At 44.0% G+C, this 16,110-nt stretch overlaps 1 protein-coding gene across 5 annotated transcripts in view; it reads left to right on the top strand.

The window, feature by feature from the left end:
• The window catches only part of TPST1 (tyrosylprotein sulfotransferase 1), a 269,597-nt gene that overhangs the window by 107,442 nt on the left and 146,045 nt on the right, over nt 1–16,110 (top strand). The window contains exons 3-4 of one of the 5 annotated variants that reach the window (XM_075589915.1): nt 7,653–7,813; nt 7,932–8,981. The exons of the other annotated variants lie outside the window; for them this stretch is intronic. Coding sequence (XP_075446030.1) covers nt 7,653–7,813; nt 7,932–7,945 — 175 coding nt within the window. The 3' untranslated portion in view covers nt 7,946–8,981. Of the gene's footprint in view, nt 1–7,652; nt 7,814–7,931; nt 8,982–16,110 lie in introns of those variants that run through there. 5 annotated transcript variants of the gene reach the window in all.

The raw sequence follows: 16,110 nt of genomic DNA, 5'->3' as shown, positions 1-16,110 counted from the left end.
CTTGTTTTGCAGCCACAGGACCTGGGAACCTTGCAGTCATTGAGTCAACCATGAACTCCTCTGTATACCAAAGTATTATAGTGTGAGGCCATCTGTCCGACAGCTAAAGCTTGGCCGAAATTGGGTCATGCAACAGGACAATGATCCCAAGCACACCAGCAAATCTACAACAGAATGGCTGAAAAAGAAAAGAATCAAGGTGTTGCAATGGCCCAGTCAAAGTCCAGACCTTAACCCGATTGAAATGCTGTGGTGGGACCTTAAGAGAGCTGTGCATAAACAAATGCCTACAAACCTCAATGAACTGAAGCAACGTTGTAAAGAAGAGTGGGCCAAAATTCCTCCACAACGATGTGAGAGACTGATAAAGTCATACAGAAAACGATTACTTCAAGTTATTGCTGCTAAAGGTGGTTCTACAAGCTATGGAATCATAAGGTGTACTTGGCTTTTCACACATGGTGTTGCAGGGTACATGCAACCACACAAAAAACACAGTGCACAACGCTCATAGTGCATTAAAAGTATATTAAGACAGTAAATCAATAAGGTAATTATTGTGCTTACATCAATAAAATTCAAATAAGCATTTTGGGGTAAGTTACCCATCCACCAACACTGTGACCCGGATCAGATGTCATCAGCAGGGACCATGCACCAACACTGTGGACCGGATCAGTTGTCATCTACTGGGACTGGAGCTGGTGCGTGAGTCCCAGGTTCCGAGTGGGTAAATAGGGAGTCCTTTAACTTTCCCCGGTAAAAGTGAACAGTGTCCAGCCACCTGTGGCTCACTGGGGAGCGGCCGTGTCCCGCGGATCTTCACGACGGCTGGTCTCTCTCCTTCTGTCCACCGCTCCAGCACTTCCGGGTAGTGACGTCACTACAGCTCGCGTCACGTCACAATCCTTCTCCGGTGGCCGGATCAGTATAAATAACGGGGCAGAGAGTCAAATAACACACTTCCAACGCGTTTCGAAACCGTAAAGGTTTCTTCATCATTTTACCGGGGACAGTTAAAGGACTCCCTATTTACCCATTCAGAACCACTCACGCACCAGCTCCAGTACCAGTACCAGTAGATGACAATTGATCCGGTCCACATTGTTGGTGCATGGTCCCTGCTGATGACATCTGATCCGGGTCACAGTGTTGGTGGATGGGTAACTTACCCCAAAATGCTTATTTGAATTTTATTGATGTAAGCACAATAATTACCTTATTGATTTACTGTCTTAATATACTTTTAATGCACTATGAGCGTTGTGCGCTGTGTTTTTTGTGTATTTGTCTGACGTTCTAGGGGGTGCTCTGAGCCATCCCCGGTACCACAGCTGCAGACGCTCCAATCTGATTAATAGGTCACGTATTATACCTTTATTATCACTGTATTATCACTTCACGTGTGTGGTATTGTTTAATAGTTGCGCACTTCCTTTTCACCTTTGTTACATGCAACCACACAGGCGGGTTCTTTGGATAAGGCTTATTTATTTGAGCCCTAAAACATACAGCACACCAAAAACAAATAGCTTCTCATCAGCAAACAAAAGAAAATAGCTTCTTCAGAAGACAAAACAAAATAACTTCTTTTTAGCAGACAGAACAAAATAGCTTCTCTTTAGCAGACAAAACAAAAATAAATAAGGAAAATAGTGCGCAACAATATACCATTTAACCACAACCCTATATATAGTGATATAGTGCTTAAAGTGAGAGAAAAGATAAAAACCCTTTAAACTCAGGGTTAATACATACAGTCTGTGTAAAATAATGGCAGCTGCAGCTGTTAGGTGGTCAGGGTGGCTCAGCACTCCAACAGAACTAGAGACAATAAACACAAAAAAACAGCGCAAACTGCATAGTGAAGTATATCAAGAAATTATAATTCCATAAAAAAGGTAAGTATTAGGCGTACATAAAATAGGTAGAACAAACTATAAGCTATAAGCACAACAGATTACCACTCAGCAACAGGCGGCAAACGGCTCTGGATCACTCGGCAATGGAGGTTCCTGTGGTCTGTGACATCTCCCTGGTCCGCAGTCCTTAGGGAGGGCAGCTCTATCCGATGGGGCTGTCACTCACGGAGGTGGATTCCTCTCAGCGGTGTCTGCAGGCGTGTATCCGTCGCACTTCCGGGTCGCGTCTAGATGACGTCACAGCAACAGGCGTACGTGCCCTCGTGGTACACGCTGGACGTATGGTAAGTCCAGCAGGTATTGGAGTCCCAATGTACCCGATCAGGTGGAAATGCACAATCGTGGCGCCAAAAGTTCAATGAACCACCAGGTGGTATAGAAACGAAAATAAGGTAGCTTCTCTTTTGTATGCAGGAGACAGACAGTACATCACACATGTACTTTGCAACACAGACCGTACAGCAGTAATCTCTTCAAAATTTTCAGTCCTGTCTCCTCACCAGCTCTCTTGCATGTGTGTACAGCCTGGGGTTTTAACACCTTCATTATGCAGCTGGGGTCAGACTAATTAAGCAGCCCTTCTCAACTTAACCTCGTCACAGCTGCACTGCAAGCCTAAACATAGGTTTTCCAGGCATATGGCTGGTGACGTTCATTCACCCTGTCGCACATGGCTTCTCCATTTTGGCTTTATTTTTGTTAAATAAATCATGACACGGTGTAATATGTCATGTGTTGTTGTTCATCTGAGGTTGTATTTAACTAATTTTAAGACCTGCTAAGGAACAGAGGATTGTTATTATATCCTGATATGTAAAACCATAGAATTCAAAGAGGGTGTACTTTCTTTTTCACACAACTGTATGATATAACATAATATGTAAAGATATAACTTGAAAAGATCCATGTTTTCAGTTAACTCTTTGCTATCCACATCATAAGCTTTTGTCTCATCAGAAAGTTCAATGGCACCAACCACTATATCGATTTGAACTCGGCATCATAAGGCAATGATTTTTATTATATGTAACTTGAAGCTATATCAGCGATATGTGTTATCGGCTTCCTTAAAAAGATTCAATCACCTTTCGAGTCAAATTTTCACTTATTTGCCATTTTGCATAAAAATAAATGTGTATCTATTTTTGTCACTTCCATTTAATTCTAAATCCTAGCTAGTAATTATTATTTTTCTACTATTACCGCTTTAAAACTAATAATGGTGCCATCATTAGCCAAACAAAACTACAAAGGGCAAAGAATATGGCTCTGATTTTACCTCCTTTATTATACAGTTTACAAACAGTCTTGCCACAAAAGAGATAAGGTCAAGCTTATATATAGACTACAAAGCATGTGGTTACTATGAATACATTAAAAATGTATATAAAAAATACTTGTGTGATTTTGTGTCAATCATCTACATTTAAACTACTGTATTAAATAGATCACTGCCATTATTTCACTTTGAGGGGACAGCCCCTTTAAACAGTATATTTATTAGTGATGTACCAGGTACTAGGAAATTACCTTGCATACCCAGCCATATTTTCAGTACCCAGAAATTACCCGGATTCAGCACCAGGGGGCTGGAACCCGGTGCTGGGTAATTTCCGTTCTGCTCTGCTCCCTCGGTCCTCCTCTTGGAGAACGGCAGGAGCAGAACAGCAGAAGACTTACCTGCAGCTGGCGGCGGAGGGTGAGGAGGACCACGGCGACATCCTGCTAGTGGTGGGAGCAGCAGAAGACATCTTTCAGGCGGTAGCAGCAGAGGACGTCATTCTTCAGCCGATGTGAGCAGTATAAGTCATCCTTCACAACCGGTGCCGGTGGGAGCAGAGGAACATGTTACCAGAGCAGGAATGTTACTATTCGACAGCCGGGGAGCAGCTGCACCAGAAATCGGTGCAGAAAGAGGTCACGCTCCTCTCCTGGCTGTCCAATAGTAAAGCTCCTGCTTTGATTACATTTTCCGCTGTTCCCACTGGCTGAAGAATAACGTCCTCTGCTGCCACCACCTGAAGGATGTCTTGTGCTGCTCCCACTGCCACCAGGATGTCGCCGTAGTCCTCCTCACCCTCCACCGCAGTTATTCTTACCCTCTGACGCCGGCTGCAGGTAAGTCGAAACTACCTGGCCGGGTAATTTATTATTTTATTATTTACAGCCTGGAACCGTTTACCCATTTTTGGGACCCGGTGCAAAACTAATTTTTATTTATTTGTATGTTATCATGGCTGGGTTTGTATTATGCTCCTCTGCCTATTCTCTTGTAACAGGTACAGCACTAAGCAGATTCTTGCATCCATAGAAGCGGGATTAATCCTTGAAGATGGAGAAGAGAGATGTAGCATAAGAGATCTAATCTAGATCAGCAGTTTCTATCTGTTTGTATGACAATTCTATTTCTAGATGACTTTATATAAAGTACAGATAACGTTTATTTTGTTAAGGTGTCAAAAAGTTGGTCACTTCCGATTGGCTGGGGCAACATTCATACACTATGTACAATACAAGGTTTTCATGTTGGGCTGGGCCGAGTGATTGAGTGTCTATTGTGACAGTGTCAAAAGTATGACTCTTATTTTACTGCTACAGCACACTTACAATGCATTACGAAGCTGCATTAAACATTCAATAGTACTTTCTCAATAGCAACTATGATGCAACAAATGTACAAATGAACTAATATTACAATAATGCACTTGTAAAAGAAGGATTCGAAAACCACGAGAATACAATGGTGGCTGTGGCAAGGGGGCATCCAGGTGACAACGCTGCACTAAGTGTAATGCTCAAGAAACCATAAAGGCTAGTAGGATGGTCTGCAGAGTCAGAACCGAGTAAGTACAATACTGTATACAGTTTTCCTCTTGTCCTTTTCATCCAGTATGTACAGCATCCATCAGTACTCCTTTTTCATCTTTAGAATTTTGTCTTTTCAGTGAGGCGATTCAGCTGGTGAATGAGGTCAGCATGGGAATTTATGAACGACCTGCTGCAGATGTTAGGAATATTCTGCATCACAAGCATGACATTGCAGGGTTGTAGTCCAGCATCAGACTAATAAGACACGATTTCTTCTGGAAATTTGGATATGTCAAAAAGTGCTTTACTGTACAGTTTGTCTCTTCACATACCAAGTATATGCACTTTTTTATTATTATTGCAGCGCGTATCCCATGATGAGGGATGTTAACAAGATCAAAAGAGTTGACCAAGCATGTGCATGAATTGAGCGTGAAGAAAAGTCGGAGGATGTCATATTTTCTGATGAAACATCTGTCACCCTGGAACGATTTTGTATTATGGAATTCAGAAGAAAAAAATGTTTATCCCTGAAACCTTGCCCTAAGCATCCATTCAAGGTTAATGTTTGGGCCATGTAAGAGGCATGTGCAGAGGGACACACCAGGAGACAGTTTTGGGGAAATGAAAACATGGCTTTATTCATCCTGTCCCTTTTAACGAGGCAAAGCATACAAAAATAAATTCTACTCTACTTTGGAGAGTAAATAAACAGTTAATTCCCTAACTATCTGAGTGGCTGGATAGGCCAGTTCCCAGTCCAAAATACATAACCTACTATCAGGGAAAAATGTATATGAAAGTCTTATCTTAGTATGCTGAAACCGGCGTCTCCGGTTTCTCCAGGCAAACTTCAGATGTTGGAGTTGCAGTCCTGCTGCTACTCTGGCAGGTTCCTGGGTCCTCTTTGTCCAGGATTATAGGTCTGGTCTCTCTGTGTCTTGTTATCAGCACAGCCTTTGTGCACAAGACATCTCTCCTTTGTCAGCACAGTTCTGAGTGTGCTAGGGAGTCTCTTTCGAGCAGTCCCCAGCAGGATTTTTTTACCCTCCTCTGATTACCCAGCTAGTTAATTGACTAGCTGCAATTAACCAGCTCTCTGCTGGATTTCTCAGACCACTAAAGGCAGCTTTATTTAAACAGGGACAATTCCCTGTTACAGGCCAGTACCTATATTTATATTTGAAGGTATGTTTCCTTCGATTTCCGTGTTGTGAACAGTATCTGTATCTTAATGTGACCCTGTCCCGTTTCCCATCAACCGAAACAAAGTGGCATTTTTGAAGTGAAACTTCCTTAGTGGCACCTCATTCGTGATGGGGCAAAAATGGATTGTGGAGACAGAAATGAAACGGATGTGACGTCAGTGCTGGCAGTTGAGGCCGGGCTGTGTTCTGGCTCAGCCCGACCCCAACACTGACATCACACCCGCTCCACAAATCAGATGCGGCGGCGGCGGCGATAGCCGCCGGCGCCACTCCTAATGGCCACCGCACCCCGGCGCCGCTCATAACGGCCGCCGTTCCCTGCCCGCTGCCTACTGCCGTGCCGCGCATGCGCGATGGCGCCAATGACTCCTGGCTCCTGCTCGGGTAAAGTGGGAAGCGGGGGGGTTTGAGCGCGCCGCTTCCCACGCATACGGCGGGCCCGGTGCGGCCGCATCTCAACCTTCCCCCACCCCTCTCCCCCCAATTACCCCCTCTATTCCTCCCCCCACACCCCCCCACCGGCATCATGGTGTTCTTCCCCGGGGGGGGGGGCCATCACACTCACATGGGCCTCCTCGCCGTATGTGCCGTCCTCCCTGCCCTGATCCCCGGCACTGCGGGGCAACACAACCTGTGCCCATCCCTCCTCCTACCACACTGCTCTGCCGCCGTGCTCGCAGGTGCAGGGGGTGATCGGAGGTGCAGGGGGTGAGGGGAGGTGCAGGTGAGGAGGTGAAGGGGGGTGAAGGGGGGTGATGTGAGGAGGTGAAGGGGGGGTGATGTGAGGAGGTGAAGGGGGGTGATGTGAGGAGGTGAAGGGGGGTGATGTGAGATGCAGGGGGGGTGATCTGAGGTGCAGGGGGGGTGATGTGAGGTGCAGGGGGGGTGATGTGAGGTGGGGGGGGTGATGTGAGGTGGAGGGGGGTGATGTGAGGTGCAGGGAGGTGATGTGAGGTGCAGGGAGGTGATGTGAGGTGCAGGGGGGTGATGTGAGGTGCAGGGGGGTGATGTAAGGTGCAGGGAGGTGATGTGAGGTGCAGGGGGGTGAAGGGGGGTGATGTGAGTTGCAGGAGGGTGATGTGAGGTGCAGGGAGATGATGTAAGGTGCAGGGAGGTGCAGGGGGTGATGTGAGGTGCAGGGAGATGATGTGAGGTGCAGGGGGTTGATGCGAGGTGCAGGGGTTTGATGCGAGGTGCAGGGGTTTGATGCGAGGTGCAGGGGGGTGATGCGAGGTGCAGGGGGGTGATGCGAGGTGCAGGAGGGTGATGCGAGGTGCAGGGGGGATGCGAGGTGCAGGGGGGGATGCGAGGTGCAGGGGGGTGATGCGAGGTGCAGGGGGGTGATGCGAGGTGCAGGGGCATATGCGAGGTGCAGGGGCATATACAAGGTGCAGGATGGGTGTGCATACATCACACACGCACACACACAGTCACACGCACACACACACAGTCACACGCGCACACTACACAGTCACACGCACACACACAGTCACACGCACGAGGAATTCATGCTTAGTGCAAATAGCTAATACAGGGGATGTGTGCCGAGCACGCACATTCTAAGTCCAAATTTATTTTCATTTTGTCAAAGAAATTGTATTTTGATTTTTAATTAAAACATCACAAACACAATTTCTGTGACAAAAGTCAAAGAAGTTTCACTTTCTATGCGCGCGCACAGCACACACAGCTTTTTTTTTTATTGTATCTCCAGGTATCGTGGAAAGCCTATTTCCAGGAGGTCATTATTGCTGAGGCGTCAGCATCATACATTTCAGACTGGGTCACCGGTTCTTCCAAGACAATGTCCTAAAACACTGCATCTGCGACATTCAAGAAGGACAGTGGATTCAACTGGGTCAGGACACCTCCAGAGTAAGTAACTGTATTCTACACTAGTATACAGTACAATTACTGTATAGAACACTGTAGTGCTGTTGTGTGTGTTTTATACATGGTAGTAACCATACTGTTTTTGTGTCTCCACTTATAGATTCCCTGATTTGAATCCCATTGTATTGGTCTGGCATGCATTAAAGCATCATCTGTGCAAGAATGGTCAGCCTGCTAATAAAGATGAACGAGTAAAGGGGATAAAGAATTACTGGAATAAATGTCTGTGTAGAAACATGCAACAACTACATCAAGCATATAAACAAATGTGTTACCGGTAGTTATTGAAACAAAAACGAGATAGAAACAGGAATGTGTAATAGAAATAATTGTAATTCAGTACTGTACTAATACTTTAATAGCAAGGAAAGATAATCGAAATAACTGCGCCATAACCAAAAGTATTGTTAAAGGCAACGATGCAAAGATGCCACTATTATCTATTGTCCTAAAGTATCCAAAAACCAGTACAACTGCCGCGTCACTCAGGCCGAGAAGGAGGCGCATTTTAGCTTGGCCAGTGTCCCTCTACAAAACACACAGTAGTACAGATTTTAAACACTAGAGTATATTGTGTATATATCATATGTGAATAAATACAGCAATTACATTAACTAGTGTATTCACACTTACGGCCCATCATGTCCCAATATACGTGCTGGACCTGTTCCGCAGGAATGTGAGGATGCTCCGTGTGGTCCCGATGTGCTCTGTGGAGTGTCCTGTGCCTACCATCTTAAAAATGATTCAATTTCTAGCGGGGGACAGACTTTAAATTGTAGCTCTTGGTTAACCAAGTACAGTATAAACAAAGCAATCGAGGTGTTAAATTATGTTAAATAAATTGTGTCTTATACAAAGCTGTCTCCATCTTTCCCCCTCTCTGCATGTCCCCAAATGTCTCTCTGAAAAAATTATGCGTCTTGTGTTTAAAAGGTAAATTACAAAAATAACGTTTATTTTAAACCTGAACAATTGACTACCACTGAAATCAGTTAAATGACGGTATAAAAACACCTGATAAGCTCTTGTTCCCTTCAATTAGCCTCATGGGCAAAGATATTCACTGTGCTATCTGCTGGACACATACTGAATTGCAATTCAATACATAAACCCCACAGTGTTCCTGCAGTTGGAGTATAAAGCAGCAGTACGTGCTGATCGCCCTCTTGCCCCCCCCCCTCTTCCCCCTCCACCCCCCTCCACATTTTTGTTTTTTTACTGGCGGTACTTTAAGAGATCTCTTCATGATCTTTCCAAAGGTGTTTTAATATTTGAAATATTAGATGTCGGGTAGTTAAAATGAAGGTCTCCCCAGAGACCATTGTAGTCTAGAAGTTACCACGGTAATCTCAGAAGCTAGAGGTTAAGACAATGTTTTTTAACACTAGAAAAACTTTTAAAGAATGGGACATGCTCAGGGTAGAAGATACTAACATATGAGTTACACTCATAGGCTTCTGGAAGGTATCATATCTTTAAAATATTGCTGAGTGTCACTAATAGCGCACGTGACTTTTGTATGTGTCAGGACTTAAAACGGGTTCATCATTTAATAATGATAGGGAAACTAATTACAATAGAGGATCATTGCTCACTCCCGTAAGATGCCTAAACAGCGAAAAGTACGTCGGGGTGTGTTACCAGGACCGCTTCCATGCCTCATCTTTAGACGTATGAATCGTGGAAGCCAACTATTTGCTGATCGGAAGAATAACCATACCACACGTCTAACTGGTTCCCCAGCTACTACGTCGCTACTATATCGCCAAGCCTGGCCAATGTTGTAGCCGTTCTGGACTTTGTGCTCTGTATCAACCGTATCTTTTTCTTATAATAGAGATCTTTTGTGATGTTTCCTGAATCATAACAATGATCCTCTATTATAATTAGTTTCCCTATCATTATTCATTCAGGGTATTCTATCTGGACATTTGCTAATGAGAACTGGTCTTTGCGCACTTTCTATTAAGATGTTTACATTCATTTGCTATACTGTATGGCAGTTTTTGTTCCACCAATATATTATACATGCTATTAGATTCAGTTATACAGACCGGCCAGTTATGACTCTATAGAGGAAAATTAATTTGTTCCTCTGTACTGTCCTCCTGTACGTATGGTGTATATATAGTGATCTAGTTTAGATCTAATTAGAGATTCATTTAGAGGTCTCACTTTTTTTAAACTTTTATTTTTTGTCCTTTAATAAAATCTGTTCATTTTTTGGTATACTGAGTGTTTGTCTTGGACATTTTTCGTCTATGTTTTTCTATATTATTTTCCTATTAACACCACCAGTAGCAGTATTACTTTGCTTAATTTCTGTTTTTTTAGTTACCACATTATTTAGTGGTTTGATTGCGGTATTATTCGGGTTCTGTGAGAATATTTATATATATTGTGACAAACGCCCCTCTTTTTTAGCGCTGACGTCTGTCTGGGTTCTTCCTGACACAGTCTTCTAAGGTTAATTATACAACAAACAGGATCATGCAAAGTATTATATTGCTTAACTCAGGCTTCTGCCTGCTTTATTTTCATCCCAGTAAGGGACTGCGGCTTTAACATGTGTAGGTTAGAGGCACTCAGATATTTTCATTCAGCGGTTTACTCATATCAGTGTTATAGCATTTCACACAGTGTCACTTTTAAGAAATAAAAACCAAATCATATAAAGAAATCCTATCCCTTTCAGGGATCTAACTACACATCAGAATCAGCCTCTAACTGCTGCTGGGCCAACTAACCTGGTTCCCCAGCTTAAAACAATGCCCTCTCATTTAGGGTCACTAGATACAGCATAGTCTTTTAGAAACAGCAATACACATTTGTTTGTCTTATCTGTTCATGGTGGGAACTCGGTCCCAAGTGTCCAGGCAAATCCTCTGGTACTGTGATACTTGGAGGGGCCGTCCACCCCGAAACTGGATGCAGGGGAGCAGCGATACCCCCAGCCTCCAGGCTCTAAGGAGAGAGACTGAAATGCAAACCTCTCTGTTCTAAATACCTGTGCAAGTGATTAGAAGAGCAGGTGAGGGAGAACTAGACCCATTGTAATCTGTGGTCTGGATTTTCCATCCAGCAGTCTGAGTTAATGTGAAGCTGTGGAATGGATCATTTTTAACTATTCCTGCACTTTCTGACCTAAAACGGGGCAGAAAGCTGCCTAACATCTTTGGACTATGTCACATATCCCCCTCCCCAGCTCACACCTACTGGGGTGAGCGGCCATGGACCTCACTGGGGTGAGCGTCCTACCTGAAATACTTAAGCTTTTTTTTTTTTCCACGGCAATTATGGACAATAGTTTTCGTCATAAGAGACTATACTTGGCAAACATATTTTGTTGCTCTATATTAGGGAACTATTTTGAAAAATACAGTAGCGACATCTTTTATTCGAGTAAATGCCGGCGGCATGCCGGGATCTACCCCAGCTGCCGCCAGTCAGAAACGCGCGCCGCCGCGTTTCCCCCACGCACCCCCCCTCCACATCGCGCGCAATTACCCCCCCAAAGACACCCCGAACCCGGCTTCTACTCTGCCCCTCTGCTTCCCCGCACCCCCGCTTACCTAGATTTGAACTCCAGGGGTGTCGGGGAAGCCTGGGGAAGCCGGGGAAGACGGGGAAGCCGGGCGCGCTTGTGACCGTGACGTCACAGTGCGCCGCCACGCGCCGCGGCTACCCGCTTCCCAGCCTCATTCAGCCAGCGGCATTTGCTCGAATAAGAGCTGCCGCTGCTGTAAATGTCTAGCACACATTCTTATAACCCAGGATATGCTAAATATACTCACAAAACCAGACAGTTTCTTTTACCTCCCTGGGTTTTTTCTTTTCTACTCTAGAATATGAACCTCATATATTTAGCAACAAAAAGGGCCATCAACCCTGTATATTAATTTGTAGTTTAGCTACATTTTCAACACAGAGAACCAATATAACATTGTAATATTGTCAAAATGCTTATTCTAGAGGCCTAATATACCTTAACTACAATAGCTTATTTGCATAGTTAAGTGTCCGTGACATAGTCCACACGTGTAAATAAAAAAAAAATCGGTCAGTTCCCCCAAATATTTTTTTTTTCTTGACTTCCAGTCCATTGCATCCTCTGACTTTATTTCATAGCCCGCTGCATCCTGCAAATTACTGGACTGTTTCTTCAGCCACTGATGAGACCCTCGGACCGGCTTCTCCTTGGCTCCACAGTGTGGTCCAGAGTGGTGAGATCTGGAACTATTCAGGCGCCGTGTTGACCTTCGTTGCTTTTTCTTTTCAATCTTTGATTTCCCTTTTGTGGCCATTACCAGGCCTTTTGGTTTTGGAGACCTAGTTGCCTCTGTACAAACGTAGTCCATATTAACAACGTCATCAGGATCTGTCAACAAGTTTGTGTTTTCAGGAACTGCCACCCACTTGGCTAAAACATCTTCTGTGTTGGCCTGGGTGTGTTCACTAGTTTGATAATCTTCTGGACAACGTAAATGAAATTGAGGATCTGGATTTTTGAATCCCAGATCAGGGAGTATATTCTCAGTATTCTCAGGAGGGTGCCTATCTGTTTCTGGAATAACAGCAGCAAAATCAACGTCAATTCTTTCTCCTTCCTCTTTGTCATCAGTGGGGGCATCGAGTTTACTTTCCCTGGTCTCCTTTTGTGACCGTGTCTCTTTCAGCCTTGGAATCTCTTTCTCCAACTTCATCTTTATAGCAAATCGTAATATTGCAACAGCATTGAAGATATGCGTATAGGAACGTACAGCTTGCTTGGTTAGGAGGTAGGATTGATATCCCGACTGAACCACTCTAGCGGCTTCTAATTCAACTTCTATGGAGTTGAGTCGCGATTCCATATCTGTCATCTGTTTCAGCGCAAGGTTTAACTCTGTTTCCTTTTCTCTATTCTTGACCTGCAGCTGCAGGTGCTCCTCCCGGGTCTTGTCCAGCTCCAGCAGCAGCCGGGCCCCCTCATTTGCCGTGTGGTCCAGCTGCTTGTGGATTTCCATCTCGCTTTCATAGCGCAAGGTCAGGCAGACCACCTGACGGACAGACACCTCCTCCCTTTCGGCGCACTGTATCTCGCGCTCAGCCATCCGCTTCTGCAGCTCTTCCTGTATTTCTAGCTTTTCCTGGATCAATTGCTTCTCCACTTTTCCTGCTTGGTGAAGCTTCTTATCACCTTCACTGATCTGGTCAGTCAAGTCTGAATTTTTCTGTGTCAGAATTACATTCTCTCTCTTTACAGTCTCTAAATTACTCAGGGCATTCTCACAGGTTTCCTTCAATATTCCCAGCTCTGTGTTCAGACTGTGGTCCTCCAGGCATAAGTGTTGCACCTCTGTGCTGAGCGCGTGAACCTCTTGTAGAGCCTTCCCGTATTTCTGTTTTAGGATAGCAATCAATTTGTCAGACTTAATCTGTTTTTCATCCATGGTGGCAATTACGGTGTTGGCCTTTTCCAGACTAGTCGTCACCTCTTCCAGCTCACTCCGTAAGAGAGACTCTGTTTTCTTCAAAGCCTCGTGCTCTTGTAAAGCTGGGAGTATACACCTCTGTAACTCGGCGTTTGCTTCTCGCTCCTTATTGTTAGCTTCTTGCTCCTTCTTCCAACATTCTCGCTCCTTCATCAATCCCTGCCACAGGACTTCATAATCATGGCGGGCAGCTTGGAGTGCAGAAACCAAAGCCTCTTTATCCTGGTTCAAGGATTCAGCTTCCCTTTGCTCCTCCTTTTCCTTTGCCACTGTTCCCGTGACAATTCTGCCGGTCACTCCTGTCTGCAGCACATCTCGGCGCCTTTCTGACGCATGTCCTGACAGCGCAGGTTCAAGTGGCTCGGTCACTTCCCCTGTGACTTGAGGAACAGTTTTCTTTTTCTTCTTTCTTTTTGCTTTATTAGCTCCAGAGATATCAGTGGTACTGGGCACACACTCACTGGTATCAGCTTCCACATCTTGCTTGCACTCACAGGGCATTGCTTGCTTTTGCAGCTGTTTGTCTTTGAAAATTTTGGGCCACACATCTTCCATGTGACCTACTTCACGAGAGGTCCAGCATACTAAATTCATCTGTGGGTACGGCTCTCCTCCAGGGTCGTGATCATAGTATGGCCTGAAGGGACACTGTTTTGTATGGTTACGTATATTACACAACAAACATTTCACGTCGGCCATTTTAGAAACCCGGCAGGGACAATTTGCTAGCTGCAATTTCACTCACTTCAGCAACTTACATACAGCACCTGCTAGCTGCAAATTCACTCACTTCAGCAAAAGGCATTAGCTTTACAAACAGCAGTTGCTAGATGCAATTTTTTTTTTTCAGCAAAACATTTTGGTTTTCTGTTTGGGTTCAGGGTGCTATTGCATCCACACTTCGCACATTCTCTGTGTATGCTAGAAGCACAACTGATATACACAGTAGGACAGACTTCACTCATAGCATCTGTACTTTAGTTCAGCTGGGCGGCCATTTTAAACCCCCGCATTTATTTGCAAACCCACAGAATTTTTAGTGTCGACCCGCATTCTCCACCATATGTGACAAACGCCCCTCTTTTGTAGCGCTGACGTCTGTCTGGGTTCTTCCCGACACAGTCTTCTAGGGTTAATTATACAACAAACAGGATCATGCAAAGTATTATATTGCTTAACTCAGGTTTCTGCCCGCTTTATTTTCATCCCAGTAAGGGACTGCGGCTTTAACATGTGTAGGTTAGAGGCACTCAGATATTTTCATTCAGCGGTTTACTCATATCAGTGTTATAGCATTTCACACAGTGTCACTTTTAAGAAATAAAAACCAAATCATATAAAAAAAATCCTATCCCTTTCAGGGATCTAACTACACATCAGAATCAGCCTCTAACTGCTGCTGGGCCAACTAACCTGGTTCCCCAGCTTAAAACAATGCCCTCTCATTTAGGGTCACTAGACAGCAATAAACATGTGTTTGTCTTATCTGTTCGTGGTGGGAACTCGGTCCCAAGTGTCCAGGCAAATCCTCTGGTACTGTGATACTTGGAGGGGCCGTCCACCCCGAAACTGGATGCAGGGGAGCAGCGATACCCCCAGCCTCCAGGCTCTAAGGAGAGAGACTGAAATGCAAACCTCTCTGTTCTAAATACCTGTGCAAGTGATTAGAAGAGCAGGTGAGGGAGAACTAGACCCATTGTAATCTGTGGTCTGGATTTTCCATCCAGCAGTCTGAGTTAATGTGAAGCTGTGGAATGGATCATTTTTAACTATTCCTGCACTTTCTGACCTAAAACGGGGCAGAAAGCTGCCTAACATCTTTGGACTATGTCACTATATATATATATATATATATATATATATATATATATATACACATGAAGGTCAGTCAGCACACTGCAGTAGAAAAGGTTATAATAGCAGATGCTAGTCCCATAGAAAATAAGTATGATACGAACCAATCCAAAGACCAGTAAAGAGACAGCACACCGCACGGGGTTAATCCAAAAATCTATATTCACAACATGAAATACACGTAAGCCAACGTTTCGGTCCCATAGAGAGACCTTCCTCAGGGCCGTGGATTGGTTCGTATCATATATATATATATATATATATATATATATATATATATATATATATATATATATTACATACAGTCATGTGAAAAAGAAAGTACGCCCTCTTTGAATTCCATTGTTTTACATATCAGGACATAATAACAATTATCTGTTCCTTAGCAGGTCTAAAATTGAGGTAAATACAACCTCAGATGAACAACAACACATGACATATTACACCGTGTCATGATTTATTTAGCAAAATAAAATAATTTAAAAAATAAGTTGCAACGCTTAATCAATAGGGCTTAACCTGGAGTCCTGCATCGCAATGCACCTGGGAATTCTAGTTTTCTCCTGTGTCTCAAACCTGGTGGACACTTGCAATACTGTAGCCAGAACAAGTTCCCATTACGGCTGGTTTTTCTGATACTGCATACCCTGGCTAATCACTGACACACAGGTCTGACACATCCTACATAACATAGATACTCAAAGGCCCAATAGATCTGAAATGGCAGAAAAGGAACAAGGGAAAGAATAAAAACACAGATAAATTACATTGAATTATTCATATAAGGTCCACTAATTGATATATAATTCTTATATGATTCTGAACTGTACGATTTTGATTCTTATATAAATAAAATAAAACTAAAAAGGCACTAATCTTAATATCCACATTTAATCTTGCAGGGGTGAGTGCCCACAGTTTATGAGTCCAAAACGTTTACCGCAAAGC

The sequence above is a fragment of the Ascaphus truei genome, chromosome 3 (assembly GCF_040206685.1).
Source record: "Ascaphus truei isolate aAscTru1 chromosome 3, aAscTru1.hap1, whole genome shotgun sequence".
In the NCBI taxonomy this organism is placed as follows: domain Eukaryota; kingdom Metazoa; phylum Chordata; class Amphibia; order Anura; family Ascaphidae; genus Ascaphus; species Ascaphus truei.
This window is presented reverse-complemented; position numbering and strand designations above follow the sequence as displayed.